Raw genomic sequence first — 17,220 nt, forward strand, 5'->3', positions numbered from 1 at the left:
CATGGAAGTGCCCTTGCTGCTGCCGCCACCGTCAAGGGGAATATAGAGATTGTAAAGCTGCTTTTGGAGGCTGGAGCGAATGCCAATCAGCAGCTTACATGCGGAGACTACGGAAATGCTCTTGCGGCGGCAGCCTATAATAAACGCAAAGAGGTAATCACGCTTCTCCAGAATGCAGGCGCAAATGCTGGTTCTCTGTCAACGCTTGGTCATGACCCCAAGACGGGATCACTCGAACCGCAAACAATAAATTTCTCCTGGCAGCTCCCTTCGATTATCAAGGATCTACGGGAAGTGGAAACTTTCCTATCCAATACTGGTACGTTAACCAGACAGAGGGACACTGTTGAACTAGCTACAAGTAGCGACTTCCTCCGGCGAACGTATGGAATTCTTGGAACGTCTTTGTTACATGGCATCGCTAGGGCTCTCAAAAGTCCCCAAAGCCTCTACGGTCAGTGTGACAACCAGCAATCCTATAAGCCGGCGCTTACATATCTCTCTAGTTGACGGTAATATGATCATTAAAACCACTTTTAGTGCTATTACCGTGGACGTTTCCGAATCGGTTGATAATGTAAGACGTATAGTGCAATGGATTTGTCTTACCTTCCGGAAGCCGCTCCCGAATTGCGTGTGTTATTCAGCCGTAATAAACGATGGAAGTCGGTTCAGCCTGGGCGATCTACGCCCAATGCCGACGTCCACTGGGGACAACGAATGCTGGACAAGCCTTTTCGATTCAGCTGTGGTGGTATCGGATCCATCACTTGAGTATCTCCGACACTCCCGAGGATTGGAATTGGACTTCTATGTTATGCTCCAACTTGCGGCAGTAGAATATCCTGTTTCAGTCGATTCTGGCCTTGTCCTAATGGGGTTTTCAACCGCTCTGATTCCCATTCAATTGACTGAAGATGACAAAGTTCTATGGCACCTGGAGATCGCAAGTAATGATCTGCAACTCAAGACCTCCGACTTGCGTGCAACACGTCAATCATGGTTGCGGGTTGAAAAGCTTGACCTCTTGTCGTCTAAGAGAGCCTTACTTGGATGGTGCTCTGAGGCAGACGTTCTCTTGGGCACAAACCAGTTAACACCCAAAGTAGCGTGGTCAAACGCGAAAGTACAGCATACGACATGGCGTTGGAAAGGGGTCAACCTTCAAGTCCTTGCGCAGTCCGCTGCCCCTATTCAGATAGGCGGCCAATTAGGGATGTCGTTTGAGCGAGCAGTAAATACTCTGCGCTTCGATCCCTCCCAAAACTATCTTAAGTGTCTTAAGAACAGCACACTTGAGCAGATAGTTCTCTACGACGTTAGTGATGGAAGAGCCTGGCTGGTTCCGTTGCTTTCGGTACTCCATCATATGCTCTTGGTTTACGCTGACACCATTCAAGAGAGTTCGCGAGTGGATTCGGTACCTACGGTCAATCCTACTTCGGATGGAGCATCGTCTTCGTTGGAAGTTCTGAAAGATAAGGGGTCAGTCGTGGTCGAGGCATCAGGGGGCGATACATTAACAATTCGAGAGCTTGTCATGGGGTTCTCCGTTAATTTGTCTAGAGTGTCACCGCGGCCCCCTGGACGCTCGGTTATATACGGCTATGAATTCATGGACATTGTTATGGACTCCCCCCAAAGTGAACTCAAAAAGAGACGAATCGACGGATACAGCACAGCTTGGATGTCAATACTTAACGAGGTTAACTGCTTGCTCTGTTCTGGCCTTGGCGATGCAATTGTTGGAAAGCGCTCTCTTTCGCTGATGTCTCCTTGTAACCGCCTACTTAAGGGATCCAATTTGATGGCGGCAACCGTGCATAGCATTAAGAGGTTATCTATGAAACACGGAGGCAGCATGGAAGGTGAGGCGCACATATTGACAACCAAACACTGCTTGCTCTTGACTGGAAATCCATTCGAACAATGTGAACATGAGGGCAACCATTCCTGCTGTTGGAACGACCCTCCCTTCCTCCAGGTGATCCAGACACGTCAGCCCTCCGGCGATCTGTTTGGGCGGTCCTTCATGTCTTCGGCACACGGTGCTTTAGTGTTTGGTGGTGGGAGGAGTACCAGGGTTTTCTTTAAATTACCGTTTCGAGCAAAAGAGGCCCCACAACCCGACATGCAAACGGCCTCTATTTCGGTCAACCCCAATAATATGCCCACCTAACTAGGAATTTACGTGGGATACAACGGGCAGAAACCCGATGGGCAGTGTACGCCCGGTCAGAAGCTTCGTACGGTGTTTACCGGGATTCTCGACTCCTTCTTTAAAGTGAAAAGTATGTTTGCCGATTGGATGATTCATCTTGTAAAGTGGCTGTTTCCATTGTCCCGAAAGCGACAAGGATTCGGATCACGCTCGTCTCTGAACTGCCTCATTCGTGCTGCATAGTAGAATCCGTATGCTATGCTAACCAGAGCTGAAGAGAGAGACTATCTTTGGATCAGTTAGTAACCGACACTGCTACTCGACCTTGATGATGGTCGAGAGACGTCAACCGGTAAAATTGATGTCTTTACATTCATATTGTTCAACATCGATGAATGGACATGGGTTAGTCGATCCTAAGGCATAGGGAAGTTCCGTTTGAAAGGCGCCCTCGTGCGCCGTGTGCCGAAAGGGAAGCCGGTTAACATTCCGGCACCTGGATGTGGATTCTCCACGGCAACGTAACTGAACGCGGAGACGTCGAAGCGTTAGGTATTGGGTTCAAGGACGGTAACAATAAGAGATCACTCCGTATTTGAGCCAGCACGAAGCCATGCACGTATTGAAAAAGGAGTACAGCCTTTATACCAGGTGGAAGCAGTGCTCCAGATTATAACAAATCGTACACTAATTGCCTCTATTATTTCACGCCCCTTATGACGTTGCATGCATGGTTCAACCTGGTCCAACACCAGCACTGAGTGACCATGGCGAACGATTGGGAAAGAGCAACCGCACTTTATTCTTATTTGCTGCAGTTGTCCAACCGCTTCGCTAGGCTTAACTCTGGCAAAACCACCGAAGGTCACCAGTCAGCTTCACGGTTGAACCGTTGGTACACGACGACTCACTGAGGCGGTGGTAGTAGCCACGACAAAAAGCCAGCTGCCTACACCCGAGCTCATTGAGCTTTTCACTCGGCTTCTGAGCATGATCGGAGATGATAAGGTAATTACAGAAGCGACATTTGTTGCCGCGGCCGGCAATGGGTTGAATGGTGCATGGATAATGCAGCTACTACTTAGCCGCAGGAGTGATTTCGAGATTACGGAATTAGTGAGCAAGGCAGCAGTGTTCAGCGACATGCCATCTGGTACCTACGTAATGGAAGCGCTTCTGGATCTGAAAGGAGACACAGTCCCTATCACCGAGGAGGTGCTGCTGGCGGCCACTCGGAACCTCACTTATCGGTACAGCATCTTCAGATTATTGGTCAGAGAAAGATTTGCCTCTGTGCGCGCATGTCTCACCCAGAGAATTTTGCTCACTATCGCGGCGAGTGGGGATCTGATGATTCTGTCACTCTTGGAAAGGAGGTTTGAAATCACAATCACAACTGAACTGCGCTCGATCTGTCGGCTGTATATTGGCGCCCGTGATGGCAACAGGCGGCTGGTACAGTCCCTTCTTCGTCAAGGGGTGCCGCCAAACACACGAAGCGCCAGAGGAGAGACTCCTCTTTGGATGGCAGCAGCCGGTCAGCACGATTTGATCGTCAAAGACCTCTTGGCAACAAAAGCGGTAGACGTTGACCCTGTTTCAATGACTGGAGACTCGCCACTTATCAGAGCGATCGTACGTTACAATGTTCCAATTGTACGCCTTTTACTGGCTGCAGGTGCGAATCCGAACCTGGCCGACAAGAACGGAAAGACAGCCTATGCTTTAGCAAAGGAGCGGTCCTACTTGCGTATGATGGCTATCATGAGAGAATATGGGGCTAAGTGAAACAAATAATAAATTGGCGCATCCGCCTTTGGAAAGAATGAACCCTGAATATCTCCTCAACACCAATGTACTATAGCTTCCCACCATTCAACCACTTCTTAATACGTGGTATCAATCCAGCTGCTCCAGCCGCTGCCAAGGACCGTGTCCTTGCTAACAGCAGCAGAGATGGAAGACTCATACACTCTCTTCGAGGTATCTGACCCAGCACCCGTGTTTTTGTACTCATAGTAGAGCGGTGTCGCACCCGCCGCCATGGTCGTCCAGCCCTTGGCGTTGATGATGTTTGACAATGCGGAATTCTGGTAGATGACACGGGCAAGCACACGCCATGGACGACCGAGATAGACTTGACCGGCAAGATCGAGCCCGGATTTCCCATAGACGTTGCAGTGGTCGAACGCGTACCAGGTGGTCTCGTCGGAAGTCGTGCGCGACATGGCGGTGATGTAGCCGGCGCCGACGGAGACGATGTCGCATTCGCCGAACCAGGCCGAAGCGTCACCGAAGATGTAGTCTACGGCTCCTGGAGGACATTAGCATATGTGGATGGACATGGATGCCGGGGAGATACATACCCTCGATGTAGCAGTTAGAGTAATATTGATGACCGGCTTTGGCGTAGAGAGTGTCCTGGTAGCCGATGAAACCGCATCCGTAGAAGCCAAGTTTGTCGGCATTGGCAACGAGACTATCATATCTTGTCAGTTACCTTCGGTAGATGGTTCTTGGGAGGCCACGTACGCTACGGCCTGCGAGCCCTTGCCGTAGCCGTTGACAACGTTGATGTTGTACATCTTGAACCCGGCCGACACGACGTTGACCGTGGCACTCTTATCGAGCGTTCCCGCCTGAGGAGAGGAGATGGTATGGGTGATAGTGACCCGGTTGTTTTTGTAGGAACTCGTGTCGGTCGTCTCGCCGTACATGGTCAGCTTTCCCGGGTAGTTGATGGTGATCTGCTCCTTGTACGTGCCAGCAGCAATGTAGATGCAGGCATCGGACTTGGACGAGCCGAGAGCGCTCAACGCAGCGCCGATGGTCGAGTACTTGCCCGACGAGCCGACAGTGAGGCATCCGGATGGGGCGCTGGTGCGGCCACTCCGTTCTTCGATGGGGCTTGCAGAGCTTGTGAGGGCAAGGCCAAGAAGGCCGAGGACGAGAGAGGGAAGATGCATTCCGGAGTGTGGAGTCTGAGAATCCTTGAGAAATGATTGTTGATACTCCAGGAAATCTCAAGAGCGATGGCCGTCTTTAATTAAATCAAATCCTGTAGTCTAGTACAAAGCTCGACCTGGAGAAATTACATGGCGCGCCCCTTGAGACGAATTTCTCCGTGGGCGGAACCCAAGCTGTTTCATTTTTTTTTCCATGAATCGATTAGCCAGTCAACCATACCTCCAATTCTTCAGGATCGTGAGGATGCCAAAGGAAGCCAAGTTGGCTTTTATTGATTTATTTAGCCGGGTTTTCCCCGCAAACCCCCTGTTTTTTCCATCGGGCTGAAAATCCCCCTATCCAGGCTGGGGACATACTGGCCATGAAACGCACGGAATACGGATAGTAGTGAGATGTAGTTAGTCTGTCACACTTGGGGTGCGCTAGTGGGGAAAGCATAGATGAAGACCTAGATTTTCCTCGAATGGCGCGGAGTATGCATTAATAGAGATATCCCGTTCCCCCAGATGTCTGGAGTCTAAACGCGGGTTGCTCCCATTATGATTTGCCTGAATGTACAATCATCAAAGTTAAACGACGAATTCTTTTGAGTCCTGAGTTCGGAATTTCTCTGCGTCATAAATTTATCCGCCGCGCCCAATGCAGTATATCTATGTCCGCGATCTCTCGTCGCCATCTTGGATATCATTCACTGTAGAAGTAATTGGACAACATGGCAACGTATCGCAACCTCGCTCTTCTCTCTCTCTTGAGCCTATGCAGCGCTGCTCCCTCGCAGGTTGAGCGCTCTCCTGATGCAGTCATCCAGCCTCGTGCCGTCTGCACTCCCACCGCTGGTGGAAGCTCGTCCATCGACGATGTACCGGCCATCACCAAGGCCATTTCCTCGTGCGGCAAGGGAGGCACGATAGTATTTCCCGCTGGGTCAACCTACTACTTGAACAGTGTGCTGGATCTTGCTGGGTGTTCAAACTGTGACATTCAGGTTGAGGGTTTGCTCAAGTTTAGTGGCTCGACCGACTACTGGGGTGGCAAGACCGCTATGATCAATGTCAATAAGATCAACGGCTTGAAGCTCCGGTCTTTGACTGGCTCGGGTGTCATCGATGGCAATGGGCAGAATGCGTAAGGGGCATCTATCCTTTTGAAGCAGGAGCTAATCGACAGCATAGATACGATCTTTTTGCCTCGGACAGCAGCTATAAACGTCCAACTCTGCTCTACATCACCGGCGGTAGCAACATCGAAGTGTCCGGCCTCCGCCAGAAGAACCCGCCAAACGTATTTAACTCGGTCAAAGGGGACGCGAAGAACGTTGTTTTTACGAACCTCCGCATGGACGCAACCTCCAAGTCCGCCAATCCCCCGAAAAATACGGACGGCTTCGACATCGGTGCCAGCACGTATGTCACCATCTCCTCCGTCAACGTAAGCAACGACGACGACTGTGTGGCCTTTAAGCCGGGCTGCAACTACGTGACCGTCGAGGATGTCACCTGCACCGGATCGCACGGTATCTCCGTCGGCTCACTGGGCAAAGGCAGCGACGATACGGTGCAGAATATCTATGCCCATGGCATCACCATGATCGATTCTACCAAGGCAGCCGGTATCAAGACCTACCCTAGCGGGAACGGCCATGGCTTGTCAACAGTGAAGAACGTGACTTTCTCCGACTTCACCGTGCAAGGGTGCGATTACGCCTTCCAGATCCAGAGCTGCTATGGTGAAAGCGCCTCGTACTGCACAAGTAACCCGGGCAATGCCGTGCTGCAGGATATCATCGTGAAGGGGTTCTCGGGAACCACGAGCAGCAAGTATGATCCCGTCGTCGCGAACTTGAATTGCGGCGCCAAGGGCACTTGCGACGTTAGTATCAGTGATTTTACGGTCAAGGCTCCATCTGGAAAGGCAACCGTTCTGTGCGCTCACACGCCTTCAAATCTGGGTGTGACCTGCACCTCTGGTGCTTCGGGTTAATTCTTCAGCAGTGATTGTTTTTTACTGAATCGTGAGAGAAATTCGGTCGTTGCAGTCTGAGTTGACCTGCTTTGGATGTGAAAGTCATAGGCTAAACAGTCGTTCTCCTATGTCGTCTCTGTTTCGTTCAAATGCGTACATGTAGGCTCTCTTATCTTCTCTGTTGCGGTGATTCTCTCTTGGCTATATGACTGTTCACAGATATTCACCCAGCTCAATGACTGTCTTCCTCACCACTATGTTTTTTAATATGCATATTTGCGCGCCTTTATGCGCTTCTTCCCGAACAAAAGACTCGGACAGTATAACACGAATACAGCTCTCGCAGAAAGAGGCTCATTCATACCAGGCCAGTACGCTGGTTGAGCATAAGTCCGGAATTAGAGAATATGTGGCCGGTTAGAGAATTAGACACCGTTCTCAGTATTATCATAACAGCACTGACGACGATCTGCAATGGCTGGTTGGGTCTTCAGAACCTGCTCCCATCTCGACAACAGTACAAGAGAAGGAGCAAAGTCGTAGTGGAAAGCAACTATTTATACGCAAGGCACCCAGATCACTCCTCGAGCTTCAGTCGATCGCTATCTGCTGCTTTCATTCACCGAGGTCTTCCGAGTTCCAACGCCAATCTACTCCACCGGGGCGTGGGACGTACCCACGGGGTGGCAAACCGCAGGGCGGAAGAATCAGGCCAGTGAGGCGTGAGAATGCCGACTCGGGCCGGTGGCTCTCGTCCATCTCACCGCCGGAAATAACAATACGGAGTATGATGACTCGGGATCCCGGAGTCGGCTTGTCACTCTACTTATGCGACTTGTCCCTGTTTTCGGTGGGTGTGGGGGGTTGGATCGTCATGGGCCCACGGCTGGGTCGATCTCGGGCGAGTTCCGAAACCGTGATGCTGCCTTGGCGGGCCAGGTTTGCTCTGGGATCATCCCTTTGTATACTTTAATATCATGGATGTGAGCTTTACTATCTACTGTTGCAAGGGCTGTGATTGTCAGTTCAGAGAGGGTGAGTATACATAGTGGTATAGCCTGAGGTGATGGTTGCGGTTGGGATGAAGTGAGGCAAAGTTTCTCCGAAGTTTACGCAGGATATGAAAAATCTTCGAGGTGACCCACCGACGTTGGAGTACGTACGGTGTATCTGCCCATCTGTAAGGAGAGATCACGCCTCATTCGAGAGACGTGCAGCTGGAGACAAACCTGGTGCTGCGAGCCGGACTCCGTAACCTCCCGAGACGGGCCATTATTCATTGCCAGAGACGTTGCACTACGGAGCACAAATCATGCATTGGCCTGCTCTGTCGATCTAAAAGCGACTCACCGCATGATTTATGCAGCTGAATGACGAAGCACACTCGCTTTCCATATTTAAGCAAGTTGTCCCAGACTTAGGACATCCACCAAGACCATCACCCCCCTTCCCCATACTCCCGCCATGGACAAGACCGACAAGTCCCAGCCTGTCCAGGCGTCTCACGCTGAGAATGCCCATTCTCACCCCCAGAATCAGCAGCGCCAGCGTGGTCGTGTTGCCGGTGGAAAGTACCTGCAGGAGCTCTACGATGACCATGCCCTTGCTCCTAATGATGGTCCGATTCAAAAGGTCGATGTTGATATGCCGCTCACTCTGACGGAGACGATAAACCACAACGGGAATCAATACATTGTGCTGGACTTTGCGGAGGGAGACAAAGAGAACCCCTTCAACTGGAGTCCGCAGCGGAAGGCATTCATCTCACTGCTACTCTGTCTGATGACTCTGTTCATCGGTCTGGCAACCACAGCGTACAGCTCAGGCATTGCCCGCATGACGGCAGAGTTCGGTGTCTCCTCTGAACTAGGCCAGCTCGGCCTGTTCACGTTCAACTTCACCTGTGCCCTGGCTCCACTCTTCCTGGCTCCCTTCTGCGAACTCGCCGGCCGGCGGGTCGTCTACGTCGGCGCCTACGTCCTCTTCGCGATCATGTTCATCGGCCTCGCGCTCGGCCAGAACATCGCCACCATCATCGTCTGCCGCGCCCTGCTCGGGCTCTTCGGCTGCGTAGGCACCATCCTCGTCGGCGGCACCTTCGGCGACATGTACACGCCCGACCAGCGCGCCGTCCCCATGGCCACTTTCTCCTACGTCGCCATCCTCGGCACCGTCGGCGCCCCCATCTACGCCGGCTTCATCGACGAGACGCTCGGCTGGCGCTGGATCGAAGGCATCCAGGGCCTCGCGAACGTGCCCCTCGCCATCATCATCGCCCTCTGCCTCCGCGAAACCCGCGGCAGCGTCACCCTCGCCAAACGCGCCAAGATCCTCCGCCAGCAGACCGGCGACGACCGCTACGTCACCCAAAAGGACCTCGAGGCCCCCGGCCTCAAGCAAATGCTGCACAATTCCTCCGTCAAGGCAATCCACATGCTGGTCACCGAACCCGTCGTCCTCGCCTTCGGGCTCTGGATCTCCTTCGCCTGGTTCCTCACCTTCCTCTTCCTCTCCGTCATCCCCATCACCTTCGAAGAAAAGAAAGGCTGGAGCGAGGGCCTTGCCGGGTTACCGTATATCGCCCTCTGCATCGGCACAACCCTCGGCTTCGCGCTCAACTTCCTCCAAATCAGGAAATACCGCTCCATTGTCGCCGACCCCGCCCGCGAGGCAACCCCCGAGGCCCGCCTCTACGGCGCCATGCTCGGCTCCATGTGGCTGCCTATAGGCTTATTCATCTACAGCTTCACGCAGTACAAGGAGCTCCACTGGATTGCACCCGTGATTGCCCTGGTCCTCATTACTGTCGGGATTTTCTTCATTTTCGAGAGCTGCTATAGCTTTACCTCCGACTGCTACGGGGAGAATTCAAGCTCGGCGATTGCGGGCCAGGGGTTCATGCGGAATACGCTCGGTGCGGTATCGCCGCTTTTCGCGTCGCAGTTTTTCCATAATGTGGGCAGTCAGTATGCTGGGCTGTTGTTGGCCGTTGTGGCGATGCTGTTGACCTTGATTCCGTTTGTGTTTTATTGGTACGGGCCGCGGCTGAGGGCGAGGTCGAAGTTGGCGGCTGGCATCACAGGGCCAAAACATGAGGAGATTGAGTTGTGATACTATTTCTAACGATTTACTGAAGAATGACAATGTCCAACAAATAGATTGATGGAATTTAAGGACTCCGTGTATGTGCATTTCGATCGGCATGCTATGTCGACAGGAACTTCTGTGCAATCCATCGGATTGTATATCAACAGGAAAGACAATGTAAACCCAACTTCATATATGCCATAGAACCATTATTCACTGCCGCAGGTTCGTCATGCCTGCCTGGAGGACCAATACGTTACCCACAATTCTATTCTCAGTCCGTACCAGCGCCTGGCCGACAGCGCCAAGGGCCTGTCGGGCGTCGGGCCCGACCTCGTCGGGGGATGAGACGGCTGCTAAAGTCAATGCCTGGTCCAGCCCGTTGTGGCGTCTTCCCACCACGACGATGTTTCCAGCTTTCGGTGTCGTCGGCGACATCTCTTCTTTCACGGCGTTGATTGTGAATTCAACCACATTGTCGTCCGCTTTCGGGGTGAGACGTGTAAAGAGGACTCGAGACTTGAACTCGTCCGGGAGAGAATCTCGCATCAAGGCAAAGAAGGTACTGTCACTCACGGGTTGTTGTGATGCGACTGTCGAAGGGCTGGTCGAGCTCTCCGCTTGGGATTCTGTAGTGTTAGCGGCGGATTTTGTTGAAGGGGTGGAAAAGCCATCAATGTGGAGCACCGTCGCCGTGACTTGGTCGTTTTGAGCTAGCTGAAGAAGGAAGTTTAGGGCAAAGCGGTCATCATCACCGCCAAAGAACGGTAACACAATGTGATGCGATTGCGCGGCGGCCGTGGTACCCCCCCAGATGGAACTGCGGATGCTGAGAGCGCTGGCTTTGTGGGTGAGTTGTGGCCGTTGCTTGCCGGAGCTGCGGCTGTACAAGTTCCTCTCCACGAGGACGCCCACATTGCTCGTCGTATTAGAGAGCACATTCGACACAAAGTTGGTGTAGGGACCATTGATAAATCTACCGGCCTCGTTGATTCCAAGACCGGTTTGAACCTCGCTCATGCCACCCGTTTCACTCCACGGGATTAACAGGAGATCCGCGGATTCTTCGCGAGCCATCCCCACGACGGTGTCCGCATAAGAATGCTCGGGAATGACGGATACCCCTGCCATGATGGCAATATCGCGCCATTGACCGAAAGCCCGGAAGGTGTTGATGACGGGATCCCACAGCGTGTACTCGTCGATCTCGGCGACCTTCATGACACTAGAGTCTCGATCGGTGAGTTCCATTAGCCTGACGCCGTGGACTTGCAATGCAGGCTCCGGCTGGACTTCGGTCTCGGCGGACTCTTCAACTGCTGGTTCCGGAGATGACAGAACCTCCTTGCGCTTGGCCGGGTGCAGCTTGGGGGAAGGCGGCGCGGCGGCTCGATTGGGCCCCAATAGGGCAGCCAACGTACAGATGCTGGAAAGCCCGTCCAGTCGCAGATAAACGAGCATCTTGCGGACCGGTGCAGTCTTGAGCTGCTCTTTCGCAACAGCAACGCTATCCTGACGTCCATCGGGTCGGATCGGGTGACCATTCCAGTCGATTTCCCCACGACGCCAGCGCTCCACCTTGATCTGATACCATTTTGGATACAAGAGACTGGTCAGTGGGGTGGTTGCAAAAGTTGTCACCAGGGCCATGACAACGAAAATCGTGAATGTGCGAGTGCTGAGGATGCGCGCTTGGAGACCAATGTTCTATCGCGGTCAGTTGTCGATTGGCAGATCAACGCAAGAAAGTAACTCACCAAGACAATCAGCTCGACAAGACCCTTGCAACTCATCAAAACACCAATGGAGAGACTCTCCCGCCAGAGCAGGCCAGATAATCTCGAAGCTACAGCACCGCCGGCCACCTTGGCGAGGAAGGCAATGGCAATGACGCCGACGACATATCCCCAGACTGTGCCGGAATCCAGCAGGCCGAGATTGGTTGAAAGTCCAGAAAGAGTGAAATACAAGGGAAGGAAAAGAACAGCAACCAAGTCTTCAATCTTCTCGGTCAGCTTGATAGCGAAACCGCCTTCGTGGGGACATAGCAATCCAATGATGAATCCTCCAAAGATGGCGTGGATTCCAATGATCTGGGTAAAGAATGCCGACGCCAGAGCAATGAGAATGGTGATTGTCACGACCGACTGACTGGGTCCTTTTTGCAAGCTTCCGGTCTTGTTGAGGAAGCGCATGAACAACGGACGGAATACGAGCGCCAGAAAGAGGATATAGCCGGCTGCGACGAGTAGCACCCAGAGGGCCGTGATGCCGCTTCCTGCATTGACAAGCGCGACGCAAAGGGCGAGTAAGATCCAACCAACCACATCGTTACCTACACCGGCAGACAGCACAATGACGCCGACATTGGTCCCGAGGAGTTTTAATTCGGTCAAGATACGGCACAACACCGGGAACGCCTGCTGAATGAGTAAGCTGTCATCATTGTAGTTGAGTGATACAGGGCTCACCGTGATCGCCATTGCAATACCAATAAAGAGCAGATAAGTACCGAAATCGATATGAGTCATGCCGGGTTCCGTCCGAAACGTGTGATACAGACCATACGAGATAGCGGAACCGAATCCGAAGGGCAGAATCATTCCTGCGGCTGAAACACTCGCCGCCACGCGCCAGTTACTGATGAGAAAACGCAGGTCGGTCTCAAGGCCGACGAGGAACAGGAAAAGCACGAGACCCAGGTTGGCGACAAGAGTCAGGTTGGGAATCGACGCAGCAGGGAAGATCGCATTTGTAAACCCTGGGATCCGTCCCATTACCGATGGGCCCAAGAGGATGCCGGCAATCACCTCTGCGATCACACGAGGCTGCCGGATCTTGGAAAGCGGCCAATGAATCAGGCGACATAGAATAATGATGATTGAAGCCTGGTCCGATGAGTTTTGAGATCTGGTTGATTCTGCTTATCACGATGGAATACTGACTTGAATGATGAAAATAACAATTGGGTTCTTGGGGTCATAGTGGGACGGATTCCCACCTTCGAGGATGCCACCCTGTGGCGCAACGGTCGGGGAGCTGACGACCGACGAAGTGGTGGTGGCCATGGCCTCAGAGAGTGGCACCAGGAGTGCCTGAGCTCAGAAATTACCGGGCAAATTGGATGGAATTGATGAAAGGACAATGAAGAGCGAAAAGAGAGAAACTTCGAGAGAAGATGGATCAAGATAAGCGGATCATATATATTCACATGTTGCTTGACCGGGGAAGCCTGGTGATGCGTTGGGCCATTCTAGATCCGGCGGCTGAGCGGCTGAGTCTTGGCAGCTGACCCACGTGGATAACCTGAGGCAGCTCTTGGCGCGGGGACATTTACTCCGTACACAAGACAGATTGCCCCCTGTAGAATTCAATTAATTCTCTATATCAATGTACAAGCTATAGATGCAAATTTGATCTTAACTGTTATGAAATTTCATATTCATTTTTGCGCCCTTTTCAATGACGTTTTGCTTCTCCTCCTAGTGCGTTGGAAGAATTCATGGTCATCGGGCATCTTCCAACCAAGCCACACTCGTGTCTTGGACCCCACACAATTATGCGTGAATCTACCGCTCTTTTGTCTCGTGCTTTCTATTGGCTGATGTTTCGTTATACGCCATACACAACAAAATATGCATGATCAGATACACGCAAAACTTCGGGTGACTACTGATAATTGGTATTGCCAGGATTATCGGATATAGCTCCACTAGATTCGCGAGGCACAAATTGATCATACATCGTTTGCAGTGTGGGGTGTACAACTATATTCTGCGGCAAAGACACATGCGACTGTGTGAGTTGCAGCCCATCTTGCATCGCTCGTAGGATATTGCTCTGAGGTGGTACCGGTGAAGTAGAGGCGGACGGGGTGGCCATCATGCTGTCCACAGGCGTTAGGGAAATGCAGCAGTAGAGGCTATGGCAGACCTCCCATGCTCGTTGAGCAGCTAGGTTATCTGCCGCCATTGCAAGAAGCCACCCCATCGCTTTCTCCACCAGCAGAGTGATTTTAGCGGCTTCTTCGACGTCAAACTTGACGCAGAAATCGAGCTCGATTAGTAAAATGGTTGCGGACTGCATCAGATAATGGATGATACACCACCAGGGCGATAACCGGATCAGCCAGAGCACGTCCGGTGTGTCTGGTAATAGGTCTAGTATATCGCAGGCCGAATCCACACATACTTTTGCGTTCTTCCGCTGGTCCAGCGGGGGATTTTGGAATTGACCGGGGCGAAGCCGGTCGGTGCGGCAAAGAGAAGGGCGGGAAATAGTGATCTTGGTGCTATAGAAGCGAAAGGCAAGGCTCCATCGCTGCCGTTCAAATGACCTGGACTTCTGCATCGGCCTAAACTGGAATACTTCTGGAAGACTGCTACTCCACGCGTCTGCGTCTCTTACCAAGTCCATTATTGTTGCGCCGACCTTCAGCCAGGGTTCTCTAGACCCGCCTGGAGAATACAGCACGTCAATTGCTCGCCGCATGATCATCGTTATGTCAATGAAATACAGAAAGTAAAGAGAATTACTAGGTGCGGCCTCGTTGATAGTCGAAGCCAAGTAATGTCCTACAGACGGTGCTGGTTTTGTCGAAACTTGAGAAGGGGGGTGTTTGTGCCTTCGCGAGGAGAAAGCTTGCATATAGCTATATCGGACACTGTAGTCCGAGAGAAGTTGGGACGCGATAGGCCCATGGAACTGGTCCTCTTCGTAGGGAATCGGGAGAGGTGTTGTGCAGAACGTGTCTGCAGCACTCGTGGGACGCCCAGTCATGATGGAGAGGGTGTTCTCCAGCGTGTATATGGACCACCAAACGCGATACCGGAGCTCTTTGGAGAAGTTCGGCGTGTCCTTGCTCTCGCTGCGGAGATTAATCCCCAAAGCGATGGCGGACCTGACGGAGAGACCACAGGTTCTCCACGCCCTGCAGATCGTATTAGATATATCATTCTGAGTTTCTGAGAATGGAATATGTACCTGTTGATGTGTCCCATAGACATGAGCCAAAAGGCGCTCAACCCTTCGGCCTGCACCTGCTGCAGGTTGGGGTGGTCGAAGAGCTGGCCATTCGTGAAATTGAGCTTCTGAGCCCGGGAAAAATACTCCAAGGGCCCATTAGTACCTTTTATCCACGGTTCAGAAAGAAGGTGACCGAATTTGGCCCCCAGCGCAAAGATTAAGTTAAGAATCGCGAGCCACCGGCCCGGCGGCCGCATATTTGGCCGGGAATAATATAAAGCATACTGCTGCATAAAGGGAATCCTACCAACAATGGGAAAAGACGGATGAACCGCGTCAAAATAGAGATGTATAAGTTTATCTCCAATAGTACGAGAAGGCCGATCATAGGGAGAAATACCATGATCGACTAACAGATTCTGATCATCCAGAAAATAACTTACCGAGGTCAATGCCTTGGAACCATTCCCCGGTGAAGCTGCCTTCGACTCCGCCGAAGGGGTGGCCCTGTCTATTTCCTTCCTCAAATCACGTATCCATGAGACTTCAGAATGCGACCCTAGATAGCCGAACGCGTGCAGTTGCTGATTCCGATGGTAGTCCTCCTCAACATAGTCCACGGCAAACGAAGGTTGGGTAGAGGTAGAATGGGTCGTGCTGACTAGATCCGGAGATGGGGGCCTAGTGATAGGGCTCGTCTATTGGAAATTGTCAAAATCGAGAAGGCAACCGGACAGGGGGGACTGAGACTTACTCCAAGCAATGTCTTTGTAATAAGCTCTGCATCGTGAGTATCGACCCTGGATCGGAGGTGTTGCAGTAACTCTTCGTAAAGAGCAACCTGCTGCTCGAGTTCTTCGATTTGCCTGTATAAAACTAAGTCAAACGGCTTCAATCTTTTCCAGGTCTCATACTAACCTTTCCCTACTCTCGCGTTTACTTTCAAGCGACGTGCAAGTGATGCCAAAGCTGATGCAGCGAAGGCATGGGCGATGTTCACTACACTTGGCTTTTTGTTCCCTGCATGCGGCACATGCCGTCCTGATGCGACGATTGCCAGTGGTTCTAGGAGGAGCGAGTCGCGGGATAGGAACCTTCGATGAGGACACTTCCTCGGATTGTAGTCCCTCTGTTGATTCTTTACTGAACAAAGAACTTGAGACGTTTTCGGCAGGGTCAGAAAATCTCGACTGCTCAAGGCTTTGTGCGTCTTCAGACTCCATAACATATCAAAAATTTTTTGTTGAAGGCTGAAGCTGTAAAGCGAGCGAGATCAGACCGCAAAAACACGTTTTGTTAGTTAACTAGCTTATTGCTCCCATATTAGGTCAGCATTGGTGACATCGATCCTCTCCACTCAGCATGGGAGCTGCCAAAGCACTGATTGGCTGGAAGGAAACTCCGTCCGTGATAAGGCTTCCCAGGAAGAGGCGGGGGATGAATCTCGTCGCTTGATTTGTGCTGGTTTGCGCTAGCATTACGGGCGCGTCATGATGATGTAGGTGGGGGTGTTATAAAAAAGGAAAGTGACAAACTCTTATGCACGGACTGTAGATCTTGAACAGCAAATCATCCATGAAAATCATCCATGATCCGAGAGCCCTGAATCAGGGCAGAATGAATAGAGTTGAAGACTTGAGGTACTGTACCTTATGATCCACCGTCCGCCGTCCCACGGCTCCGATCCGGCTCCGACTCATGACAAGTTCAGGTAATGTCCCCTGCCCTCAGTTAAGCTACGTACTGTGATGCAAGGGGGAAATAATAATACGTAATCTTGGGCAAGAGTAATAGAATGCCAATTCTGAACAAGTTGTTTGGTTCCATGGCAATGGATTTATCTATCCAGCGCCACGGAAAATCCTCCAAGCTTAGTCCACAGTCTACATAAGACCTCCTGGATCTATCACCGGCACCATTTGCTTTGAACATGACACTGGCGGATGCCAAGTCAGGAATGCGCGTATAAAGAATGGAGTCTTTTCGGGAACTTCTAACAGTGGGGTTTTAGTTTCGGATAACTGAATCAGTGTTCCACATTCATGAATACCAGGGGTGGAACTTTATATCAGCTGGAG

The 17,220-nt window shown here is 51.8% G+C and overlaps 6 protein-coding genes across 6 annotated transcripts; 3 read left to right on the forward strand and 3 right to left on the reverse strand.

Moving 5' to 3' along the window:
- Window positions 1–3,151: 3,151 nt before the first annotated feature.
- On the forward strand, window positions 3,152–3,949 carry Aud_009392 (ankyrin repeat domain-containing protein; the record flags this gene model as incomplete). Its single annotated transcript, XM_043294245.1, has 1 exon — window positions 3,152–3,949. The coding sequence occupies one exon, from the start codon at window positions 3,152–3,154 to the stop codon at window positions 3,947–3,949; it is 798 nt and encodes a 265-aa protein (XP_043150180.1).
- Window positions 3,950–4,047: 98 nt separating this feature from the next.
- Window positions 4,048–5,127, reverse strand: pmeA (putative pectin methylesterase; the record flags this gene model as incomplete). The annotated part of the gene is made up of 3 exons (XM_043294246.1): window positions 4,048–4,475; window positions 4,528–4,640; window positions 4,694–5,127. 3 exons carry the CDS (start codon window positions 5,125–5,127, stop codon window positions 4,048–4,050), a joined length of 975 nt encoding a protein of 324 aa, XP_043150181.1.
- Window positions 5,128–5,840: 713 nt separating this feature from the next.
- On the forward strand, window positions 5,841–7,108 carry Aud_009394 (putative extracellular exo-polygalacturonase; the record flags this gene model as incomplete). Its single annotated transcript, XM_043294247.1, has 2 exons — window positions 5,841–6,253; window positions 6,301–7,108. The coding sequence occupies 2 exons, from the start codon at window positions 5,841–5,843 to the stop codon at window positions 7,106–7,108; spliced, it is 1,221 nt and encodes a 406-aa protein (XP_043150182.1).
- Window positions 7,109–8,554: 1,446 nt separating this feature from the next.
- On the forward strand, window positions 8,555–10,201 carry Aud_009395 (MFS transporter; the record flags this gene model as incomplete). The annotated part of the gene is made up of 1 exon (XM_043294248.1): window positions 8,555–10,201. One exon carries the CDS (start codon window positions 8,555–8,557, stop codon window positions 10,199–10,201), a length of 1,647 nt encoding a protein of 548 aa, XP_043150183.1.
- A 189-nt stretch (window positions 10,202–10,390) lies between these two features.
- Window positions 10,391–13,245, reverse strand: Aud_009396 (Kha1p; the record flags this gene model as incomplete). Its single annotated transcript, XM_043294249.1, has 4 exons — window positions 10,391–11,884; window positions 11,935–12,597; window positions 12,649–13,065; window positions 13,123–13,245. The coding sequence occupies 4 exons, from the start codon at window positions 13,243–13,245 to the stop codon at window positions 10,391–10,393; spliced, it is 2,697 nt and encodes an 898-aa protein (XP_043150184.1).
- A 601-nt stretch (window positions 13,246–13,846) lies between these two features.
- On the reverse strand, window positions 13,847–16,365 carry Aud_009397 (Zn(II)2Cys6 transcription factor; the record flags this gene model as incomplete). The annotated part of the gene is made up of 5 exons (XM_043294250.1): window positions 13,847–15,107; window positions 15,161–15,285; window positions 15,586–15,840; window positions 15,897–16,008; window positions 16,061–16,365. The coding sequence occupies 5 exons, from the start codon at window positions 16,363–16,365 to the stop codon at window positions 13,847–13,849; spliced, it is 2,058 nt and encodes a 685-aa protein (XP_043150185.1).
- Between the last annotated feature and the right edge of the window lie 855 nt (window positions 16,366–17,220).

Source organism: Aspergillus udagawae (assembly GCF_001078395.1).
Source record: "Aspergillus udagawae IFM 46973 DNA, scaffold_7, whole genome shotgun sequence".
NCBI classification, from domain to species: Eukaryota; Fungi; Ascomycota; class Eurotiomycetes; order Eurotiales; family Aspergillaceae; genus Aspergillus; species Aspergillus udagawae.